Source organism: Gigantopelta aegis, chromosome 9, assembly GCF_016097555.1.
Source record: "Gigantopelta aegis isolate Gae_Host chromosome 9, Gae_host_genome, whole genome shotgun sequence".
NCBI lineage: Eukaryota > Metazoa > Mollusca > Gastropoda > Neomphalida > Peltospiridae > Gigantopelta > Gigantopelta aegis.
In genome coordinates, this window is record NC_054707.1 from 84579473 (window position 1) to 84605770 (window position 26298).

The following is a 26298-nucleotide window of genomic DNA, read 5'->3' on the forward strand; positions in this document are numbered from 1 at the left end:
GGGAGTTATTAAAGAAAGAGCATGTAAGTAGATAGTGAAATTCGTCTCCGATGTCATTTTTGTTACATAGTGTACATAGTCTGCTTTCTACTGGGGTGTTGTTCCATCGTCCTGTTTCGATTGGTAAGTAATGGTTTGATGTTCTAAATTTTAGTAACGTAGTCCAGGATATTTGTGGTAATTTTATAATATATTTTTCTAATATTACATGTAGATGTTCTTTAAATGTGGTGTACATTTTACCCCATTTTATGATCAAGCTATGTCGCTATTCCATTGTTGTAGGTACTGATCGTTTTGTCTTAATTTAACGTGATGAATAAGTAGTGGTATAGATTAAAAGTTTTGTGACATCCAAATACTGGTCATACCTAGTTGGTTAAGTATATTTTCCACGTGTTTTATTCACTTATAATTATATCCAGATATGTTAGAGTCGTGTAACATTAGTTTATACAATAAGAGGGATGTTTTTGTTTGTTTTCTAGAAACAATTTGGGCCCAGATACTTATCATCCTTTGTTGGATAATTAATTTAAGGGGTTTTCTTCCAAGTTCACCATATATCGTGAATATTGGGGTTTCCTTTCCTTACTGGTAGGATGTGTTTTAAAAATTTAATATGAATAGCTTCAATAATATCAATATTTTCATGGCCCCATACTTCACATCCATATAAAAGAATCGGGACAACCATGGAATCAAATAATTTTAATTTACATTCAACTGAAAAGTTATTGTCTTTAGATTTTGATAGGATAAAGTACATTGCTTTTGTCGCCTTTTGTGTTAGCAGTTTTTTTGGTTATTTTAAACCTATTTAATTTGGTAAAAGTTAACCCTAAATATTTGTACTCTTTTACGTTTTCGAGTGTTTGGTTTCCTAATGTAAATACCTTCTTGTAGTCATTAGCAGTACCATTAAAAATTATTATTTTAGTTTTGTTTACGTTAACTTTAAGTTTCCATTTATTGCAATATTGTGAAATGCCATTAAGGGATTGTTGTAAATTGAAGGTGTTTGTTGCGAGAAGTGCAGTATCATTGGCATATAATAAGCTTAGAAAATAAAGAGTGGTTTCCGAGATTGTTGCTATGTCATCTGTGGCCATAGATACCCCAGTACAATTGTGGCTTTTTAAGTAATTATCTAGATCATTTAAATAAATAGAAAACAAAACAGGTGACAAATTTTCTCCTTGACGGCCACCGATATTGCAAGGGAATAGATCTGATGTTTCATTGTTTGTACAAATGCAAGATTTTATTCTTTGATACATTTGGTAGATAATTTTGACGAATTTTCCATTTATGTTATTTTTAAGCAATTTTTCAAGCATTAGATCAAATGCTTTTTGAAAATCTACAAAAGTGCAAAATAATTTCTTTTTTCTTTTCCTCAGAATTTCGATTAATGAATGTATATTAAATAGGTGATCAGTGGTAGAGTAGCCTAACCTTTTCTAAAAGCTGTTTGAGCTTCGTTTAATATTATAAGACTCCATCATATGCGGTCATGTGGGATAGAAAAAGTACACCCAAGGTGGTGAAAAGTTCGACCTGGGACGAGGGTGTACTTTTTCTATCCCACATGACCGCATATGATGGAGTCTTTTTCTCTCATTCATTCGGTAAATAAACCATTATTATACACGAACAGACAAAGATGGCTGAACAAGTAACTTATTTATTTGATCATTTTGTCATAAATAAACTACACTATCGTATTTGCCGTGTTTGTTTCATGTGTTAAATAAAATTTAACACTACAAATTAACAAGATAGCTTTTAAAATGAAGGTTTTAATAACAAAATATTAATTTAAAACGGTGTCTAATGACGTCACATTAATATGACGTCATATATTACCAACGACGTCATGTTAAACGCAAGCGCGTGATATCCCATGTAAGATAGAAATTTCTTACATGGCTTTCTTTTATGGGGTAGCTCTGTCAAATTGTTTTGATATTTTCTAAGTTATAAACAGGTACTACATATTGACTTTTAACATCTAAAATGGTTTCTTTAATTGTTTCAATATATTTTTTATCTTTAAGTAACGAGTTGTTAAATTTCCAAAGTCCTTTACCCTTTTCCATATCAGATAACTTTAATTGTAAAATGACTCCACAATGGTCAGACCTGTAACTACTCTCTATCCATACCTTTGCTACAAATGTCATTAGATTTTCGGATATAAGATAGAAGTCCAATCTAGCTTGTTTCACTGGGTTCTTTTTTGTCCAAGTACCATATTTGACCGGAAATAAGCCCAGGGGGCCAAGACAACTCATTGTGAGCTTGGCATGGGGTGGGCTTATTCCCAGACAAGGGGCCAGTTTTGTTGAAAAAAATTTTAATAATAATAATTAAAATAAATAACAATATTTAAATGAACTAGGAAAAAAACAAAAAACGTTCAGTAGCACATCTATTAATTAGTGTTCCATTTGTTATTAATAAATAATAATTGTTTATTAATTAAATTGGTTTTTTTTTTACTAGTATCTAATTATCAGAAACACACCTTCTATGTTATAATTACTTACCAGTGCTGTTTATTTACATCCAAAATTTAATGCTGAGAAGACTTAAAACAACAGCAATTAACAACAAACTCAATAGCCTATACACACGTTTCTGAAACGGGCAGCTAGCTTACACTGCAAAGAATTGTCAATCTAAGGTCATTGTTTTTAGCCAATCAGAATACGGTATTTGCTTAATTAGCATTAACTGCGGACCCAGTGTGGTGGTAAAAATAGACACTGGTTTTTAGTTCATACTTGGCTTGGATACTTCAGAGAAATACTGTAGGCATGAAATTGAAAACAATGTTACACACTGTTATTGTTAGACTGCTAAATCTCACTGGTGGTAAAATATTGTGTTACATTTGTGTTTAATTATCTGCAGGAGGTATGACCTTTTAAATGAACTTTGAGCAAACTTGCAATTTCATGTTATTTATAAGGTGACGAAGTTGGGGGTGGGCTTATTTACGAATGAGGGCCTAATTTCTTAAATGCTATCAAAACGGAGGTGGGCTTATTCAAAGACATGGGCTTATTTCCGGTCAAATACGGTATACTTTTTTCGGTCAGGGTAAAGTTCACGAAATGGATCTTTAAAACTAAATTTTTCAAAATTTTCTAAAACTCTTTCTCTAGCTTTAGGGTTATTAATATGTATATAATTTCTTGTATCTAGATTTTCGTTAAGCACCAAATTAAAGTCACCACAAATAATAAATTTTTCATTTTCAAATTCTTCAAGTAATTTCAAAATGTTCTTATAAAAATTTGGGCTATCCTCATTTGGACCATATATATTGACAAGTGTGATTCTCTCCCTTCTATAGTTATATCAAGTACTATATAATTTCCGGAAATATCTGTTTTCATTTTATGTAATTTGTATTCAAAATTGTTATTAAACAGAATAGCTACACCCTTCGAATTTACTGAAAAAGAACTAAATATACATTTAAATCCCCATTGAGTTTGTATATAAGGTTCTAACTCTGCTGTGAAATGTGTGTCTTGTAAACAATATATACTACATTTCTTTTGTTTTAAATAGTTCAAAACATCCCTTCTTTTTTCAGGAACTCCCAATCCCTGGCAGTAACAGTCATAATTTGTATGCAAGCCATCTTGCAACATATTCGAAAGATGCAAATATAAAGTTACTATCAAAGAAAGCTGTTCTTATTTGGTAAAAAAAAGTGTTTGCATATATTAAATCAAAACAGGTTATATTTAATGTCATTTGCAATGCAGTCAGAATAGTCTGTCTGTAAAAGAAAGGTAGAGAGAAAAGTATAAAAAAGAAGTTTTTTCTCTTAAGACCTATTGGTGCATTAGCTCCGTTAAAACAAACTAAATATCAATGATGGGATAAGTCGAAACAACTGGGCATATAACTCAAATACTTATGTACAGTAGTATACATGTGTATTTCATACATTACAAATATGTTTGTTGGAATATTTTTCAAATAATGCACTATGTAAAACTTAAAATATTTGTCTTTCATATGCATTTCAGCCGATGAACAACATTACTTTTTGTGTTCATTCGTGGGGGGGGGGGGGGGGGGGGGGAATTGAATTTAATGTTTATATTTTAATGATATATATACATTAGGTTATGTCTGTAAATAATAACAAGAAAAACATCGTTATTTTTACACTATGCGAGATCGTTGCTTATCTGCGTCAAAACCCATACCACGTGGATATTTTCTAGTACATCTCATATTTTGCCACGAAATAATTAATTCCATGATTTTATTGACTCTGAAAACTGAGCGGAATCTTCACTTGTTTTGTGGCTTAAACTTGTAAACATCGGATGTTTACCTTGGTGAACTAGGAGTCGGACTTTATCTGATCCGACAAGTGAAGAACAACAGTAAACAAACTGTGACAATGTTGAACATTTCACTCTTCGTTTCCTCAACACAAAAACAGTGTGTTGTATCCTTTTGATGTCAAGCAGAATTATATTTGAAAAAACTGCACAAGACATCTCGATTTGAATTTTTAGACCTATTTGAAGTATTTCGTTTCACAAACTGAAATTCCTCAGTATAATCAATTATCCTGGCGTCATATGTTTTCGATACGATAAGCAAAAAATTAAAATATAATAAAAACAAAACTTCGTACATACGGTACTACTTTACCTTTCTCAAGTCACAACAGTGATAATTTCCCATGAACACCAAATTTTCCTCCAAAAACACTAGCTGCTAAGTCGTACAGGTGTTTCCACTATATTTTCACAAACGTCATATGTTTTCGATAGTTTCATTGGCTGTCTATTTTTGTCCTTTTTATGGTAGTGAAGGGTCTATACTCCGTGCAATAATTTACATCAAAATCTTCTTTTGAACATAAAATCATATAATGTTTGTAACTTGTAAAAAAATATTGAATAATCTTCAGACCAATAGACAGTGTTCATTTAAAACATATTTACATTATATTTTCGTCATAGGCTAATGTCTAATCCTCTTGTTATACGTATCAACGACACCTAAATTCAGACTGTCACCTTAAGTACTCTGACAGAGACACATAACTAAATATTTTCAAAAAATCTAATTCCACCAAACCAACTTTATTTGTAGTAAATGTAAATGCACATGTAAACATGCCCCCACCAGAAATTACCGAAAAGATCTTTGCTGTGAATGACATAAGAGGTAACCCAACCAGCCTTCCATAAATGTTATTGTTCAGTGTAATGATCACGTGGTATATCGTCAAACTTTGGCAGGTCAGATGTCAGTGTTGCAGACGATAACTTTGCAGGGATTTGTGATACCTGGATTTCGCTATGTGAGGCATTTCATTACTACCAAAATATTGCATTACGAAAAACTGATAACATGCACACTATTTATGGTATTATAATTAAAACATAAAGTTGGCAGCTTCACTTGAAGCATTTTTAATATTGTGAGGTAAAAGACACTTCGTTGTTTATGTTTAGGCTGATAGTGACGTAATATCTCGCGATACATGCAGTTACAAACAAAGTATCGAAAACATATGTCGATCGAAATTGTATGACGGTACGATATATCATAATAATCATTATTCATTTATAAGTTATAGCGAGTTAATTTAGGCGAAAACGTGGCAAAACGCCACCTAATACTTACGTGTATATATACTTATAAATACGTAATGCGTATATTTAGCTGGCGCTGGAATTACAGAGAAATACCCGTCTTTTGATTAGTTACACTCGACTAAAACTAAAACATTGCTGATTGATTTCATTGACTGGTTATCGGATAGTCATTTATATCGCTAATTTCAGAGCATGGCGTAGTATAATAAATATCACCAGTCGATAATTGCGAAGTCCAAAAAAACAAAACGTAAGATTCACAGATGAAAACCAAAAATACGAATAAAGAATAATGTATATATCATATTGTAAAACATGTGTTTACAAGTACCGGTAGTTCTCTCAAATGAGGCATGGCGAATCTGAACACTGGGTTGGAAAAGGTTATAAAGTCGTGTGTGTGTGTGTGGGGGGGGGGGGGGTACATTTTAAATATTGACTAGGGTCCCAAAACGTGTTTTTGTCATGGGGGGGGGGGGGGCTACCATAACCCCCGGTTCCTACGGGCCTGTGTTACGTAGAATTTATTTTACATTAATAAATATCCGAGTCTGCATGACATTTTAAAGGATGAGAAAAATAATCGGCTACGTTCATTCCGTTTAATTGCAGATCTACAATTTGAACATAAAAAAGGTGGAAAAAAAATATATAGTCTGCTAAAGCACATGGCGTTGTTGTATCTTCACCTTTTGTTTCACAGTTGACAAATAAATCACAACTGTATTGATTAAACAGCGGTGATAAAGTCATGAAAAATGTGCGTTTGTTTAGAAAACTTGCCACGCTGTAGACAGTAATGAAATTCGTTTGCTTTGAATTGGATGAGAAATGTACAACCACCGTACTAATGTCACGTAAATGTGTACAAAGGTCACTTGTTGTTTTGGGTTAGTGACACTTCCGGTCATGGGAAAATGGTTAAACTTGGACTTCATTGGATGTATTAAGTAATATTGTGACAGTAGATGTACTTCTCAGTCGTCAAATTCACACAGTGGTGGCCTATTTCACCTAGTTACAGATGGATCGACGTTGTCGAGTATTCGGATTAGACTAGGCTACACATCCATTTCCAATTGATTATTTTCAGTCGCTTAATTAATTGCTACATTGACGTGATTTTATAACCATATACCAGTATATAAAATAAACATATCTGTATGCGAAAGAGTTAAAAAGAAATTAACTGGACATAAATAGTCTGTGTTTCACATTCTAATATTCGACAATGGTGCAAATACACAACTGCCCAGAACAGTAGGTCAACACGGACAATACAGGAAACGAGAACTTAACTGTATCATCCATGATTCGTGAAAGACAAAATTAAATGATTGAAGCAAGATTCAATTTGCCTTACTGTTGACCATACAGTCATTTAGACTAGAATCGAGAAACCCGAGAATAAGAAACAAATCAATATAGTTGGCCTATTGTACTGAAAGACATTCCTCCATGGATAGCACTAATAGCCAGTACCGTGGGCCGACACAAAACAGCGATGGGTCGATTCCACAGCATGCTGCTTCAATGACTATGAATTACCAGGTTGATGGTGGCGACAATGATGCTTCTGGAACTGACCTTGAAGTACAAGTTCTTCAGCTGCAACAGATGGGTCAGGGGAGGCTGTGGCAGCAAGATTCAGTTACGGGTATCCATGACGACAAGCGTCACAACAGCCAGGGGTGGTCACGTGGTCGGGATGAAGCATACGGCGAAACCTCGCTTCCTCTGTTTGAAGCTTCGTCCTCTGATCTGTCTGATCAATCTCAGCCGTGTGACTCCGCCCCGAACACTCCTGATCAACCACAGTCGTGTGACTCCGCCCCGAACACTCCTGATCAATCACAGCCGTGTGACTCCGCCCCGAACACTCCTCATCAACCACAGCCGTGCGACTCCACCCCGAACACTCCTCATCAATCACAGCCGTGTGACACCGCCCCGAACACTCCTTATCAACCACAGCCGTGTGACTCCGCCCCGAACACTCCTCATCAATCACAGCCGTGTGACTCCGCCTCGAACACTCCTCATCAATCACAGCCGTGTAACTCCGCCCCGAACACTCCTGATTATCCTTGTGATGATCTTTCACAGATCCTTCCAGATACGACTCCACACAGCGAATGTTTAATCTCTCACCCAGAACCGTGTGGAGCGTCATCCGCTAACTTGTCAGAGGCGTTGCCATACTTAGACTCTTCCCGGAACAATCCAAACCAACTAGACGATGAAATGTCACAGCTCCTCCCAGATACAGCTCCGGACAAAGATCTTGATGATGTTCTGTCCGAGCTAAAATTCGGTTTGTTCCAGATAAAGATGATAATACTTACCGGAGGTGGATATTTTTCTGTTTGCTCAGCGATTCTCGTGTTTGTCTTCCTCAGCAAACCCGTGAAAAAAGAGTGGGATTTACCCGAGTTTCAGTTTCCGTGGTTACCGTTCTTTAGTGGAATTGGTGGCATTGTTGGTGGATATATCTTTGGAACACTTAGTGACAAATGTGGACGTCAGATTCCATTCATGATTACTATGGGCATTTGTGCTGTTTTTGGGATGGCGTCTGCGTTCTCTCCTTCCTTCCTCTCGCTCGTAGTTATTCGTTCGTTTGTGTCTGTAGGAACTGGCGGGCTGGAAGCGATCGACTTCGTTCTCCTTCTTGGTGAGTTTTAAAACATTGTATATGACATTGTAAGGTAGTCAACAACTTACTAGTACCAGTAAATGTACTTTTCCCACAAGCACATACCACATAATAAAATGATTGATATATAACTAAGTTTAAAACACGTACAGAGGGCTATTGATCTTACGACTTAAATAGGCCCACAACGCGCTGCTAAATGTCTTCTGTAGTTTGTTTGCTGGGGATTTAGTTATTTATAGGTTGCTAAACATTAAGTCATTTTAGGTAAGTATAATGCAGCCTCAGGTCGATAGGTTGCAGAGCTGCCAACCTGTTGCAATTCTAAGGAGTGAGACAATTAAAAGCCGGGATCCAGGGACTGCAGGCCCCTGGTCAGGTCCAGGGCATAACCCTGGTTAAGGGGTCCAGAAAGCAAACCCAAAATGGCGATCTTTTGAACATTTGTAGCATTCTGTTACAAAAAGGAAAGAAAGGGAATTTACTTACTTTAATAGACTGTGAAAACAAGGACATTTAAGAGTATTTTCACCTTTCGTCAACACCTGATATCATTACTGTTATGACAGTGATCCATGAGTGTCATCACCACTGCCTCTCTCCACCCCACCCCTCTCTCTCTCTCTCTCTCTCTCTCTCTCTGCTCTGCTCTCCATCCATTTCTCCAACCAGTTTTGTGGGTGGCAGACAGTATTACAGGCGATGTACGGGTGTAGTGTTCTGGGGAGTAGCAGCCCTTCTATAGATAAAGTACTTGACAGCAATTCGTGGAAGCAATCACGACCTAAGTTGCCAAAATCCTTTTCGACTGCCTCATGTGGACTGTGGAGATACGATTTGGTTGATAACGGTTTTGTCGTTCAGATTTAAGATGGACAGTCATTATTGTCTACCATTTTCAGGCAATAATTTGCTTTTTTCTATTTTAAACAATTTCTTAGGTCCCAAAAGCGTGAGAGTTGTCAGGTATGAGGTTGTGATATCTTTTTAGCGGTAATGTTACCAAGGCTGCGTTCAGCCAGACCGGGCAGAAAAACGTTCGCAAAGGGCACATGCTAACATCACACCTTGTGTGAGGCGCATAAATCAAAATGACTGTTCCAGAACCCAACACATTTGGTGGCGGGAGGTAATATTTTCGTATACCCATCACATACTCGTAAAGGTTATAAAGTTAAGATTCTAGTCATTTTTGGCTACGTTTTCTGTTCATGCTGGGTGTATATTTTATGATTTTCACTTTCTGTTCAATGTGTAGAGTTTCTGCCGAGACGAAACCGAGGATCCGCGATGGTGCTTGTTACGTTTTGTGGCGCGCTGGGGGCGGTGTACGCCAGTGGGATGGCGTGGCTGCTGCTGCCTCGTTCTCAATGGGGCTGGAGATGGTTCGTCGGAGCGTGCGCATTACCGTCCATTCTGATGTTTGTCATGAGGCTGTTCGTATCCCAGGAAACGCCGCGGTATCTCTTCATCAGTGGACAGAGCGAGAAGGCGCTCATCGTCCTGGAAACCATCGCTAAAACCAACAAGACAAAACTAACCGAAGGTAGCCATAGTTAGCTAATATTAGAAACCATCGCTAAAACCAACAAGACGAAACTAACCGAAGGTAGCCATAGTTAGCTAATATTAGAAACCATCGCTAAAACCAACACCACGAAACTAACCGAAGATAGCCACAGTTAGCTAATATTAGAAACCATCGCTAAAACCAACGAGACTAAACTAACCGAAAGTAGCATCAGTTAGCTAATATTAGAAACCATCGCTATAACCAACGAGACGAAACTTACCGAAGGTAGCCTCAGTTAGCTAATATTAGAAACCATCGCTAAAACCAACAGCACGAAACTGACTGAAGGTAGCCACAGTTAGCTAATATTAGAAACCATCGCTAGAACCAACAGCACGAAACCAACGGAAGGTATCTACAGTTAGCTAATATTACAGCTTTGACATTCTGCATTTTACACAGCCATTTAGGATTAGGTACAGGGCGTTTCTTAATTGTCAAGCAAAACAGATGATAGCAACATTTGACCATCTATAATGAAGAAACGGGTCAGCTGTAATGTGAGCCACACCCTAACCGTAAGCATGAATCAAATGGTGTTGCTGATGTCCGATTGACTCACGTTTTGTCTTTGTAGCTGAGTAATTTGATACGGTGACTATTACTATCTTCCATTTAAAATGAAAACAACACGTATTCAAGGAGAGAAAACACCACAAGGTTAGGGGTTACAGGCGCGGATGCAGGATTTCTGAAAAGGGGGCGGGGGGGGGGGGGGGTCCAAATGTCATGACTGATCTCTCCTTTTACATAGAACAGTTAATATAATCACGTTTACCCTTAAAGGTTATGGTCGATTTTTAAAAAGGGTGGGGGTCCAAACCATGGACCCCCCCCCCCCTCCCTCGGATCCGCTACTGGGTAAAACCTAAATATATTAGGACTACTTTGAGGCGAATCTCTTTGTGAATCATTAAACAATATTTTGAAAGCTAAGCGTGTCGGAGCCGCTGTACACTTTAAAGTGACTAAAACCGAATTGTTAGGTGTTAATTGATGTGTCAGCTGCTACTGAGTTTTAAGCCGATGGTTTGTGAACGTATTGTTAGGTGTTAATTGATGTGTCAGCTGCTACTAAGGTTTAAGCCGATGGTTTTTGAACGTATTTTAGGTCTTAACTGATGTGTCAGCTGCTACTAAGGTTTAAGCCGATGGTTTTTGAACGTATTTTAGGTCTTAATTGATGTGTCAGCGGCTACTGAGGTTTAAGCCGATAGTTTTTGAACGTATTGTTAGGTCTTAATTGATGTGTCAGCTGCTACTAAGGTTTAAGCCGATGGTTTGTGACGTATTTTAGGTCTTAATTGATGTGTCAGCTGCTACTAAGGTTTAAGCCGATGGTTTTTGAACGTATTGTTAGGTGTTAACTGATGTGTCAGCTGCTACTAAATTTTAAGCAGATGGCTTGTGAACGTATTGTTAGGTGTTAATTGATGTGTCAGCTGCTACTAAGGTTTAACCCGATGGTTTGTGAACGTATTTTAGGTGTCAATTGATGTGTCAGCTGCTACTAAGGTTTAAGCCGATGGTTTTTGAACGTATTGTTAGGTGTCAATTGATGTGTCAGCTGCTACTAAGGTTTAATCCGATGGTTTTTGAACGTATTGTTAGGTCTTAATTGATGTGTCAGCTGCTACTAAGGTTTCAGCCGATGGTTTTTGAACGTATTGTTAGGTGTTAATTGATGTGTCAGCTGCTACTAAGGTTTAAGCCGATGGTTTTTGAACGTATTTTAGGTCTTAATTGATGTGTCAGCTGCTACTAAGGTTTAAGCCGATGGTTTGTGAACGTATTTTAGGTCTCAACTGATGTGTCAGCTGCTAATAAGGTTTAAGCCGATGGTTTTTGAACGTATTTTAGGTCTTTAATTGATGTGTCAGCTGCTACTAAGGTTTAAGCCGATGGTTTTTGAACGTATTTTTGGGTGTTAACTGATGTGTCAGCTGCTACTAAGGTTTAAGTCAATGGTTTTTGAATGTATTGTTAGGTGTTAATTGATGTGTCAGCTGCTACTAAGGTTTAAGCCGATGGTTTGTGACGTATTTTAGGTCTTAATTGATGTGTCAGCTGCTACTAAGGTTTAAGCCGATGGTTTTTGAACGTATTGTTAGGTGTTAACTGATGTGTCAGCTGCTACTAAATTTTAAGCAGATGGCTTGTGAACGTATTGTTAGGTGTTAATTGATGTGTCAGCTGCTACTAAGGTTTAACCCGATGGTTTGTGAACGTATTTTAGGTGTCAATTGATGTGTCAGCTGCTACTAAGGTTTAAGCCGATGGTTTTTGAACGTATTGTTAGGTGTCAATTGATGTGTCAGCTGCTACTAAGGTTTAATCCGATGGTTTTTGAACGTATTGTTAGGTCTTAATTGATGTGTCAGCTGCTACTAAGGTTTCAGCCGATGGTTTTTGAACGTATTGTTAGGTGTTAATTGATGTGTCAGCTGCTACTAAGGTTTAAGCCGATGGTTTTTGAACGTATTTTAGGTCTTAATTGATGTGTCAGCTGCTACTAAGGTTTAAGCCGATGGTTTGTGAACGTATTTTAGGTCTCAACTGATGTGTCAGCTGCTAATAAGGTTTAAGCCGATGGTTTTTGAACGTATTTTAGGTCTTTAATTGATGTGTCAGCTGCTACTAAGGTTTAAGCCGATGGTTTTTGAACGTATTTTTGGGTGTTAACTGATGTGTCAGCTGCTACTAAGGTTTAAGTCAATGGTTTTTGAATGTATTGTTAGGTGTTAATTGATGTGTCAGCTGCTACTAAGGTTTAAGCCGATGGTTTGTGAACGTATTTTAGGCCTTAACTGATGTGTCAGCTGCTACTAAGGTTTAAGCCGATGGTTTGTAAACGTATTTTAGGTCTTAATTGATGTGCCAGCTGCTACTAAAGTTTAAGCCGATGGTTTTTGAACGTATTGTTAGGTGTTAATTGATGTGTCAGCTGCTACTAAGGTTTAAGCCGATGGTTTGTGAACATATTTTAGGTCTTAACTGATGTGTCAGCTGCTACTAAATTTAAGCCGATGGTTTGTAAACGTATTTTAGGTGTTAATTGATGTGTCAGCTGCTACTAAGTTTTAAGCCGATGGTTTGTAAACATATTGTTAGGTGTTAATTGATGTGTCAGCTGCTACTAAGGTTTAAGCCGATGGTTTGTGAACCTATTTTAGGTCTTAACTGATGTGTCAGCTGCTACTAAGGTTTAAGCCGATGGTTTGTAAACGTATTTTAGGTCTTAATTGATGTGCCAGCTGCTACTAAAGTTTAAGCTGATGGTTTTTGAACTATTGTTAGGTGTTAATTGATGTGTCAGCTGCTACTAAGGTTTAAGCCGATGGTTTGTGAACATATTTTAGGTCTTAACTGATGTGTCAGCTGCTACTAAGGTTTAAGCCAATGGTTTGTAAACATATTTAGGTCTTAACTGATGTGTCAGCTGCTACTAAATTTAAGCCGATGGTTTGTAAACGTATTTTAGGTGTTAATTGATGTGTCAGCTGCTACTAAGTTTTAAGCCGATGGTTTGTAAACGTATTGTTAGGTGTTAATTGATGTGTCAGCTGCTACTAAGTTTTAAGCCGATGGTTTGTAAACGTATTGTTAGGTGTTAAGTGATGTGTCAGCTGCTACTATGTTTTAAGCCGATGGTTTGTAAACGTGGATCCATGGCGGAAGGGTTACACCAACGATAGTCCCATACTGATAACTATTGTAAAGCTATTATTGTCATATGATGTGCCAGTGTGTCTCAAATGACACACATTTCTTTGTTATTGTTTAACGATACTACTAGAGCATACTGATTTATTAATTATCGGCTATTGGATGTCAAACATTTGGCCACGTTGTGAGAGAAAACCAGCTACATTGTTCCATTAGTAGCAAGGGATTTGTTATATGTACTTGCCACAGACCGGACACCACATACCGCTCCCTTTGGTATAGCAATCTTAAGGCACTCGTTCGAATAGGAAACTTTTTCAGGGAATGGAATCACCGAAAAGTCAAGGTTCGCGTTAGAACCTTTGTCGGCGCTCGCTCTCTCGTTGTTGTTAACAAGTAATATATACTAGTATTAGTGGAAATGTTCCTACAAGCCAAGCAAGGATGGTCTTGTAATCTGATGACATATCTCGAGACAACAGTACAGCCAAGCTCTACCCACAATCATACCTCGGTCTTACAATCACATTTTATATTGGCATTTCGCCCGGCCGTTATACGTGCATTAACAGACTCAAAGAGAGAGTGGTTTGCCCCTCGCATATGGGTGCCCCGCGCAACATGAAGTCCTAATTAATGTTAAAACAATTAAATGCAACATATTTCAACATCAAATTTCTACAGCTATACATTTCTTTTGGACTGGGTTTTGTAATGCAAACTATGAAATACACGATAGACTGTGTGCAAACTAGGAAATACACGATAGACTGTGTGCAAACTAGGAAATACACGATAGACTGTGTGCAAACTAGGAAATATACAATGGACTGTATGCAAACTAGGAAATACACGATAGACTGTGTGCAAACTAGGAAATACACAATGGACTGTATGCAAACTATTAAATACACGATAGACTGCAAACTATGAAATAAACAATGGACTGTATGCAAACGATGAAATACACGATAGACTGTGAAAACTGAAATACACAATGGACTGTGTACAAACGATGAAATACACAATAGACTGTGTGCAAACGATGAAATACACGATAGACTGTGTGCAAACTAGGAAATACACGATAGACTGTGCGCAAACGATGAAATACACAATGGACTGTATGCAAACTATGAAATAGGCCTACACAATGGACTGTATGCAAACTAGGAAATACACGATAGACTGTATGCAAACTAGGAAATATACAATGGACTATGCAAACTAGGAAATACACAGTGGATTGTATACAAACTATGAAATACACAATGGATTGTATACAAACTGAAATACACAATGGACTGTATGGCGATGTATCCCTGTCCCGTCTACGCGCACCATTTACACATTCTGATTTCCTTCAGCTACATTATCATGTGATGTTTAGTGTGTGCATCACGCATCACATATAATTATATAACAAAAATAGCTGGAATCACCAAATGCAGTTTACACACATTTAGTCTACAAACATCTATGCAAAAAGGCTGCCAACTATGGGCAATACGTTCGTCCAAAATGGCCACTGCTGTCGAGGACAAATTTGTGATAACCACATAGTCAAAAACATTGGATAACTTGTACCAACTGTTGGTGGGTCGTTTTTCAAAAGCAATAAAGTATGTTTCAGTCAGCCAGATCATCAAGGGCGGATCCATGGACTGGACCAGAAGAGTCATTTCTCCCTCAAATTTCAAGCCCTCACCCTTTTTTTTACAATTTGTTTATAATTTCCGTTATACGGATGCCAAACGTTTATTGAAGTGCCTTTTTCAGGAGTTAATCCAAGTGTCATTTTCCCTTTGGTCCCCTCCCTACAATATTTTCCGGATACGCCCTTGGATCATTCACGTAGGGGCCTACATTTTCTTCCTCGCTAATCTTCGAAATCCTTTAGTGGTTTTCGCTAATCCAAGTGAAAATGTATTTTTTGTTTAATGACATTAATGTTTTGTTTTGTCTTAACTTATTTATTTTATTTATTTATTTAAATTTTTCAAAGCGTCTACAATGTTTAGGCCCTACTTTAAAATTCTAAAAAAGATTTATTTGTAGTCATATTCTAAGTCAGATCTTCGTTTGTTGTTTATTTCATGTATTTATTTGTTAATCAACATTATTATTATTATTATTATTATTATTATTATTATTCAGGAAATATCGTTTGCCCGTCTGTTAAGAAGAGAGGTCACGTCCTTGAACTCTTTTCACCGGAACTACGATGGCGGACTGTGTTTATCTGTCTTGTGTGGTTGTTCCAGTCGACGGGTTACTGGGGCGTGACGCTGTACCTGCCCGAGTACATGGACTCGTTAGGGGTGGATCCTTACTTCAACATGTTCACCATCTTCCTAGGAGAAATACCAGGCCTGTGCCTGGCGATGATTCTCATAGAAAGCCACATGCTGGGCAGAATCAAGAGTCTGAGATTCTTTTCCTTGTTCACGGCCGTATCTCTGATGGCGTTCTCGTTCGCGCCGCTCGACTTCCTGAAGGCCGTGTTCGTGATGGTGTGTTACTTCTTCATGGTGCCCATCTACGCCATCTTGAACGCTTTCACCCCGGAGATGTACCCGACCAGCGTCAGGAGCACCGCCATGGCCGTGGCCAACATCGTCATCGAGGTTCCCGGTCTCGTGACGCCGTTCGCCGGGGAAGTCCTGCTGTCCATCAAGTCCACAGTGTGGCTCTACCCCGTCGTCTGGGCCAGCTGTTTTGGCCTGCAGTTCCTGTGCACGTTCGGCTTAAGGCGGGAGACTGCGGGGGAAGATTTACTCGACAGACGCGTGGGTGGTAGTGAATCTAGGACACCCAGTTGATCGTCTTGTCCACGTTGACACACAATCAGTATAGTGCATTGTACTAGCATGGTGCTATGCCAAATTTAACATTTTATATATATATCAAGACATACATGAATATTTGTAGCCTGATTTTCGCCTAGCTGAGTATTCTGCCGTTCGAGAGGTAGACGGACATTTTGGATAACGCTTTCAACAATGTTCCTGTTAAATATGTATTATATGTAGGTGCTCACGGGTTTCTTCCTGTACGTTGTGTCTGTATTAGTGATTAATATGTCAAATATTTGTTATCGGGGAACTTGACAAACACCAATGTAATGGTATTTAACGTCATCCATAGGTTTATTGTTGTATTACAGCGTGAATCTTTGCCTACCCGGTGGTAGGAAGCCATTTCGTGTTTTTTCTAGTGTTATGTCTGACTGAGAGAGTAGGCCCTAATCATAACCGTCCGAATGTCCGTCTAGCTCTTGAACGGGCTACGTGGTCATCTAGCTCTATCCTCTCTGTATGTGATGACAGGGCAAGGACGCAAGACTTACTTGAGACAAAATAACCAGACGGTTGCCATGAACTGTGTCAGAAATACCTATTGATAACGGATAGACCGGGTGCATGTATCAATTGATAACATAGGGAGACCGAGTACATCTATTGATAATATAGGGAGACCAAGTACATCTATTGATAACAGGGAGACCGAGTACATCTATTGGTAACATAGGGAGACCGAGTACATCTATTGGTAACATAGGGATACCGAGTACATCTATTGGTAACATAGGGAGACAGAGTACATCTATTGGTAACATAGGGAGACCGAGTACATCTGTTGATAACAGGGAGACCGAGTACATCTACTGGTAACATAGGGAGACCGAGTACATCTGTTAGTAACAGGGAGACCGAGTACATCTATTGATAACAGGGAGACCGAGTACATCTATTGGTAACATAGGAAGACCGAGTACATCTGTTGGTAACAGGGAGACCGAGTACATCTATTGATAACATAGGGAGACCGAGTACATCTATTGATAACAGGGAGACCGAGTACATCTATTGATAACATAGGGAGACCGACTACATCTATTGCATCTATTGATAACAGGGAGACCGAGTACATCCAGGGGATCAAAAATTCCATCGCCCGACGCCCGTGCCAAGTGGAATGTTCATGCCGGGCAAGTAATTATGTTAAGTGCATATGCCCGATGACAAGTGACTAATGTAACATCTAAAACCTCTTTTTAATTTTGTTACAAATCTCGGTAAAACCTTTGGAAAGAGTTCCGATCGTCCGAACATTTACATAGCTAATAGGAAAACTAACTCTCACCCTAAATGCTGGAACGATCGGAACTCTAGCCAATGCGTTAACACACTAACACGGAAAACAACATTTTTAGAGTTATTCCCCTTTTACTATCGACTAAGATCGGTAATTTCCGCCACTGAACGTTCGATTAGATTCTTACAAGTAATCGGTTCGATGATCTTCAAACTTTGAAATAGCGTCCAATACGCTTTACAGCTTATATAAAAATAAAGTATACATGCCTTGTGTGCGCAATCAAAATGTTTAATCCTTGCTTACATGGTATTAAAATTAAATTAGACGTTAACGCGGTTCCGGTATCTGCTCTTTGTAAATGAACGGGGGCGTAAAGCAAGTTTATAATTTCCGAGTTCACTTGAACAAAGCTTAAATATTATGAACTGTATTCTTATAAATGTTGCAAGATATTTTAGTTTAGATATAATAAACCTTGTAGAAGAGCATACTTAATGTTTTTCAGTACTTGGCAAAAAATGTACGTTCGTGTAAAATGAACGGGTAAGGTGAAATTACATTTCATTAGCCCACGTCATAATTGTGACAAGTTAGATTTCGTTATGCCTACGCCATAATCGTGATGGTGCGATGCCCTCTTAGCATACATGAATATATTAGTTTTTTCTTCTTTATTAATAGTTTTTAACAAATAAATTATGCTCATTAATTAAAAATACAAGGCTGTAATCGATGTACATCCTCTCTCTAGCCCGAGTATTCTGACTGTAAGAGAGCTAGACGGACATTTGGACATAAATACGCTCTCATTACAGTCAGAGACCAAGCTATGCATTTTTTTGGCAATTCCCGACAACCAAAAAGTTGGCAAAGATTTCCACTCTAATACCACAACAATCCTATGTTTGACGTCAAATACTTTTACATCGATCATTTTCGATTTAACTGATTAAAAAAAATCCACATATTAATCACTAATACACATAGTACAGAAAGAAATCCGACAGCACCCACATTCAGCTACGCTTCGTGACACTCCGTCGCAAGAATTATAAAGCTCGGTGACCTATTTCGTGACGTGGATCACGTGATCGCCCACTGGGCGATTCCGCCTAGTAGACGTAATGGCTGAGTGGGCGATCATGTGACGCAACGTCACGATATAGGTCGGCAAACTTAGAATTCTGCTGTCCGGAGTTTGCCGAAGCTTAGCTGAATGTGGATGCTGTCGGGTTTCTTTCTGTAGTGTGTGTATTAGTGATTAATATGTGGATTTTTTTTAATCAATTAACTCAAAAATTATTACAATATTAAGCATTGTATTAACACATTTGGTAACCTTAAGAAGTATGGGCAAGTGGACAAATATATAGGGCAAGTGAATATCTGATTGGCATCCATAGATAACACGGGGAGGAGGGTGCATCTGTTGATAATATTGGAGCCAGGTTCACTTATTGATAACATGCGGACACAGAGTGCCTCTATAGATAACATGGGATATGTAGTGCATCTATTGATAATATTGGAGCCAGGTTCACTTATTGATAACACAGGGAGATAGGGTGCATCTATTGATAACATGGGTAGACAGGGTACACGTATTGACAACATGGGGAGACGGGTTTCATTTACAGATAATATAGGATGTCAGGATACACCTATTGATAACATGGGGAGACAGGGTACATCTATTGATAACATGGAATGTCTGTGTACATCTATTGATAACATGGGGAGATGGGGTGCATCTATATATAACATGGGATGGTGTACATCTGTTGATAACATGGGGACATGGGGTGCATCTATATATAACATGGGGAGACGGGGTACATCTACTGATAACATGGGGAAACGGGGTGCGTCTATATATAACATGGGGAGACGGGGGGTACATCTATTGATAACATGGGGAGACGGGGTGCGTCTATAACGGGATCATGAGGTACATCTACTGATAACATGGGGAGACGGGGTGCGTCTATATATAACATGGGATGATGGGGTACATCTACTGATAACATGGGGATATGGGATACATCTACTGATAACATGGGGAGACGGGGTGCATCTATATATAACATCGGATGATGGGGTACATATACTGATAACATGGGGAGACCGGGTGCATCTATATATAAAATGGGGAGACGGGGTACATCTACTGATAAAATGGGGAGATGGGGTACATCTACTGATAACATGGGGAGACCGGGTGCATCTATATATAAAATGGGGAGACGGGGTACATCTACTGATAAAATGGGGAGACGGGGTGCATCTATATATAACATGGGATGACGGGGTACATCTACTGATAACATGGGGAGACGGGGTACATCTATTGATAACATGGGGAGACCGGGTGCATCTATATATAAAATGGGGAGACGGGGTACATCTACTGATAAAATGGGGAGACGGGGTGCATCTATATTTAACATGGGATGACGGGGTACATCTACTGATAACATGGGGAGATGGGGTACATCTACTGATAATATGGGGAGACAGGGTACATCTATTGATAACATGGAATGTCTGTGTACATCTATTGATAACATGGGGAGATGGGGTGCATCTATATATAACATGGGATGGTGTACATCTGTTGATAACATGGGGAGACAGGGCGCATCTATTGATAACATGGGGAGACACGGTTCATCTATATATAACTTGAGATGTCGGGGTACATCTGTTGATAACATGGGGACACGGGGTGCATCTATATATAACATGGGATGGGGTACATCTATTGACAACATGGGGAGACATGGCACATCTATTGATAACATGGGGAGACCCGGTTCATCTATATGTAACATGGGATGTCGGGGTACATCTGTTCATAACATGGGGACACGGGGTGCATCTATATATAACATGGGATGGGGTACATCTATTGACAACATGGGGAGACTGGGTGCATCTATATATAACATGGGATGGGGAACATCTATTGATAACATGGGATGACGGGGTACATCTACTGATAACATGGGGAGACGGGGTGCATATATATGTATAACATGGGATGACAGGGTACATCTACTGATAACATGATGACACGGGGTGCATCTATATATAACATGGGATGGGGTACATCTATTGACAACATGGGGAGACATGGCACATCTATTGATAACATGGGGAGACCCGGTTCATCTATATATAACATGGGATGTCGGGGTACATCTGTTCATAACATGGGGACACGGGGTGCATCTATATATAACATGGGATGGGGTACATCTATTGACAACATGGGGAGACTGGGTGCATCTATATATAACATGGGATGGGGAACATCTATTGATAACATGGAATGACGGGGTACATCTACTGATAACATGGGGAGACGGGGTCATATATATGTATAACATGGGATGACGGGGTACATCTACTCATAACATGGGGACACGGGGTGCATCTATATATAACATGGGATGGGGTACATCTATTGACAACATGGGGAGACATGGCACATCTATTGATAACATGGGGAGACCCGGTTCATCTATATATAACATGAGATGTCGGGGTACATCTGTTCATAACATGGGGACACGGGGTGCATCTGTATATAAGATGGGATGGGGTACATCTATTGACAACATGGGGAGACTGGGTGCATCTATATATAACATGGGATGGGGAACATCTATTGATAACATGGGATGACGGGGTACATCTACTGATAACATGGGGAGACGGGGTGCATCTATATGTATAACATGGGATGACGGGGTACATCTACTCATAACATGGGGAGACGGGGAGCGTCTATATATAACATGGGATGGAGTACATCTGTTGATAACATGGGGAGACAGGGTGCATCTATATATAACATGGAATGTCGGTGTACATCTACTGATAACATGGGGATACGGGGTGCGTCTATATATAACATGGGATGGGGTACATCTACTGATAACATGGGGAGACGTGGGTACATCTATATATAACATGGGATGACAGGGTACATCTACTGATAACATGGGAGGCAGGGCGCATCTATATATAACATGGGGAGACAGGTACATCTACTGATAACATGGGGAGACAGGGCGCATCTATATATATAACATGGGATGACGGGGTACATCTACTGATATCATGGGCAGACGGGGTGCATCTATATATATAACATGGGATGAAGGGGTACATCTACTGATAACATGGGGAGACAGGGTACATCTATTGATAACATAAGGAGACAGGGTACATCTACTGATAACATAGGGAGACGGGGTGCATCTATATATAACATGGGATGATGGGGTACATCTACTGATAACATAGGGAGACGGGGTGCATCTATGTATAACATAGGATGTCGGGGTACATCTATTGATAACATGGGGAGACGCGGTGCCTTTATATATAACATGGGATGGGGTACATCTATTGACAACATGGGGATACGGGGTGCATCTATATATAACATGGGATGGGGTACATATATTGATAACATGGGGAGACAGGGCACATCTACTGATAACATGGCGTGACAGGGTACATCTCTTGATAACATAGGGAGACGGGGTGCATATATATATATAGATAGATAGATAGATAGATATGTATATATAACATGGCATGTCGGGGTTCATCTGTTGATAACATGGGGAGATGGGGTACATCTATATTTAACAATGGATGACGGGGTATATCTACTGATAACATGGGGAGACGGGTACATCTATTGATAATATAGGGAGACGGGGTGCATCTATATATAACATGGGATGACGGGGTACATCTACTAATAACATGAGATGACGGGGTACATCTATTGATAACATGGGGAGACAGGGTGCATCTACTGATAACATAGGGAGACAGGGTACATCTACTGATAACATGGGGAGACAGGGTGCATCTATATATAACATGGGATGGGGTACATCTACTGATAACATGGGGAGACAGGGTGCATCTACTGATAACATGGGGAGACGGGGTACATCTACTGATAACATGGGAAGACGGGGTACATCTATATATAACATGGGGCGACGGGGTGCATCTATTGATAACATGGGAAGATGGGGTGCATCTATATATAACATGGAGTGGGGTACATTTACTGATATCATGGGGAGACTGGGTACATCTATTGATAACAGGGAGACGGGTGCATCTATATATATACATATAAAATGGGATGTCGGGGTACATCTATTGATAACATGGGGAGACGGGGTACATCTATTGATAATATGGAGAGACTGGGTACATCTATTGATAACATGGGGAGACGAGGTACATCTATTGATAATATGGGGAGACGGGGTGCATCTATATATAACATGGTATGGGGTACATATATTAATAACCTGGGGAGACGGGTACATCTACTGATAACACGGGGAGACGGGGTGCATCTATTGATAACATGGGGAGACGGGATGCATCTATATTTAACATAGGATATCGGGGTGCATATACTGATAACATGGGGAGACAGGGCGCATCTCTATATAACATGGGATGGGGTACATCTATTGATAACATGGGGAGACGGGGTGCATATATATATATAACATGGGATGGGTACATATATTGATAACATGGGCAGACAGGGTGCATCTATTGATAATATAGAGAGACGAGGTGCATCTATTGATAACATGGGAAGACGGGTTGCATCTATATATAACATGGGATGTCGGGGTACATCTATTGATAACATGGGGAGACGCGGTACATCTATATATATATTATTGGATGGGGTACATCTATTGATAACATGGAGAGACGGGGTGCATTTATATATAACATGGGATGTCGGGGTACATTTGTTGATAACATGGGCAGACGGGGTGCATCTATATATATAACATGGGATGAAGGGGTACATCTACTGATAACATGGGGAGACGGGGTACATCTATTGATAATATAAGGATACGGGGTACATCTACTGATAACATAGGGAGACGGGGTGCATCTATATATAACATGGGATGATGGGGTACATCTATTGATAACATGGGGAGACACGGTGCATCTATATATAACATGGGATGGGTACATATATTGATAACATGGGCAGACAGGGTGCATCTATTGATCACATGGAGAGACGGGGTGCATCTATATATAACATGGGATGTCGGGGTACATCTATTGATAATATGGAGAGACGAGGTGCATCTATTGATAACATGGGGAGACGGGGTACATCTATTGATAACATAGGGAGACGGGGTGCATCTATATATATACACATATAAAATGGGATGTCGGGGTACATCTATTGATAACATGGGGAGACTGGGTACATCTATTGATAATATGGGGAAACGGGGTACATCTATTTATAACATGGGGAGACGGGGTACATCTATTGATAACATAGGGAGACGGGGAGCATCTATATATATATACATATAAAATGGGATGTCCGGTACATCTATTGATAACATGGGGAGATGGGGTACATCTATTCATAACATGGGGAGATGGGGTACATCTATATATATACGTATAAAATGGGATGTCGAGGTACATCAGTAGTTTCACTTCAGTCCAGAGTCGTCACTGACGTCAGTGGTTTCACTTCAGTCCAATCAGCAATTATATTCTCTTAACAGGCAGACCATATCCAGAAAAGCGTGCTTAAACCACAGCTGTATTTAAAAACACGAACATACCAGATTCAAGTACGCTGGCCTACGTACTTGAGCAATATGGGCTGAGGGTATAGTTTATAGTCCAGGAGCCACAGTCGAAATTGGTATCACCTGGGGGACAAAGTATCATGATGTATTTTGAATAGCCCTATGCTTGTAGATAATAAATTAATATGATAGACTTTTCTACTGAGGCGAGGACAAATTCTTGTACAATATTTTGGGTTAGGGACAATAAAATGTATCATAACTTTGCAACCAATGAACATAGCCGCACAAATGAGCATTCGAAATATTTATATTAAACCCCTCTACAAACTGATGTATGATACATATACAAATCGGTGTAAGTCACCAGAGGTCAAAAGCTCATGACATTGTGTTAACTTTAAAATCCGACACCTTGGAATTAATGGTACTACTGCTTCATGTATGAGGGACATATTTCAACTCAACTGCCTAGCATGTGAATGATTGACACCCTGTGAGTAATTAAAGGGGTCATTGTTAAATTGTTTTGAAAAACGACAGAAAGTCATATTTACAAAACTAACTTAGAAGTGTGGAAAACCCATAATTACTTTGCAGGCAGTCAACAGATCCTTACACACTACCAGTAACAATTTGTAAATAGTTTACCATTGCTGTAGATTTCAACTTTTAAAAGGACTACTTGTCTAAGCTACGTTATGGTCGCCATCATGGATTTCCAAGATGGCCGCCATGCAAAAACCTATGGATACTAATACCTCAGAAACCATACCACCTAGGCTCGTAGCTTTCCGTCTAATCTAACTTAGAGTTTTGTGGGTAATGAATGTAGTTATATCATTGGCAATATTACTAGACGCAATATATACGTCACACACCCCCACCTCAAAAAGGATATTTTCTCTACTCTAGGAATAGGGAAATATATTACATTTAAACAAAAGGTGCGTTAACCGACGCATCCGGGCATTTATAACACATGTAATAATAAAGTGACTACCAGTAATCACACTGAGTCTCTGAGTCCCTGGTATACAAATAAAATATATAAAAATAAAACAGAAATCAAGAATGTCAACACATTATCATAACGTTCAACTTCGGGACAGGGCATCAGCGATTACATTGGACGTGCCCTTGATATGTTCAGTGGTAATTGGGAATTCGTGTAGAAGAAGACTCCATCTCAAAACTCTCTGGTTGGTGGCTTTCATTCTGTGAATGAAGGTGAGCGGATTATGATCAGTAAAGACCACCACTTGATGCACTGCCGATTTCACGTAGATCTGAAAATGCTTCAGAGCTTGTACCATGGCCAAAGCTTCCTTCTCTATAGTGGAATAGTTCACCTGGTGTTTGTCAAACTTTTTGGAGAAGAAACTTACAGGATGGTCCAGTCCATTTTCGTCTTCCTGAAACAGCACAGCTCCAGCTCCCACGTCACTGGCATCCACAGCTAGCTTGAAAGGCATTCGGTAGTCTGGTGCTGCCATCACGGAAGACGAGGAGCGCATCTGCTTGAGACGGTTGAATGACTTCTCGCATTCATCTGACCACTGGAACTTCGTTTCCTTCTTTTTCAGTGTCGCATGTTTTCCAGGTTTTCTCCGATAGGCATGCTGTCGAATCGGTGTAGCGTTGGGTTCCAAGCGCACATCCTGGCTTAAGGTATTGGTAACCGTTGGAAGGTCCTGACAAATGGAAACATTGTCTTGTTTCAACGTAGTCAACTTTGCTCGCTGGGGGCTCAAGTCTGCTATAATCTGGCTGTTGGTTAATTTTCTCTCTGCAGTCTTGACGTCGTCACAGGAAATTGAGTGACTCTCAATTTGGACCGGTAACTCTGGAACTATCGGCAGTCTGTCAAAATAACCTTTTAGCAAATTGATGTGACAATACCTACTTTTCCTAACCCTATCAGGAGTGTTTATCACATACCCTGTCTCATTAACCCGTTTGCGCACAACATAGGGCCCGAAATACCTGTTCTGCAATGAACCCCGTTTAATGGGAAGG

At 39.3% G+C, this 26298-nt stretch overlaps 2 protein-coding genes across 2 annotated transcripts in view; one reads left to right on the forward strand and one right to left on the reverse strand.

Annotated features, from left to right (window-relative positions):
- The window catches only part of LOC121380448 (biotin--protein ligase-like), a 28533-nt gene extending 21252 nt beyond the window's left edge, over positions 1 to 7281 (reverse strand). The window contains exon 1 of the mRNA XM_041509265.1: positions 7197 to 7281. The gene's annotated coding sequence lies outside the window, so the exon portion shown is untranslated. The remainder of the gene's footprint in view (positions 1 to 7196) is intronic.
- Positions 7237 to 16598, forward strand: LOC121380447 (organic cation/carnitine transporter 7-like). The gene is made up of 3 exons (XM_041509264.1): positions 7237 to 8322; positions 9563 to 9850; positions 15701 to 16598. The coding sequence occupies exons 1-3, from the start codon at positions 7266 to 7268 to the stop codon at positions 16363 to 16365; spliced, it is 2010 nt and encodes a 669-aa protein (XP_041365198.1). The 5' UTR covers positions 7237 to 7265; the 3' UTR covers positions 16366 to 16598.
- The last annotated feature ends 9700 nt before the right edge of the window (positions 16599 to 26298 follow it).

What these genes read in the sequence shown, in the direction of transcription:
- LOC121380447 (XM_041509264.1), top strand. Translation starts at nt 7,266, where the DNA reads ATGGGTCAGGGGAGGCTGTGGCAGCAAGATTCAGTTACGGGTATCCAT. An exon ending in CGACTTCGTTCTCCTTCTTG is followed by an intron (nt 8,323 to 9,562) that starts GTGAGTTTTAAA and finishes TTCAATGTGTAG; the next exon opens with AGTTTCTGCCGAGACGAAAC. An exon ending in CAAGACAAAACTAACCGAAG is followed by an intron (nt 9,851 to 15,700) that starts GTAGCCATAGTT and finishes ATTATTATTCAG; the next exon opens with GAAATATCGTTTGCCCGTCT.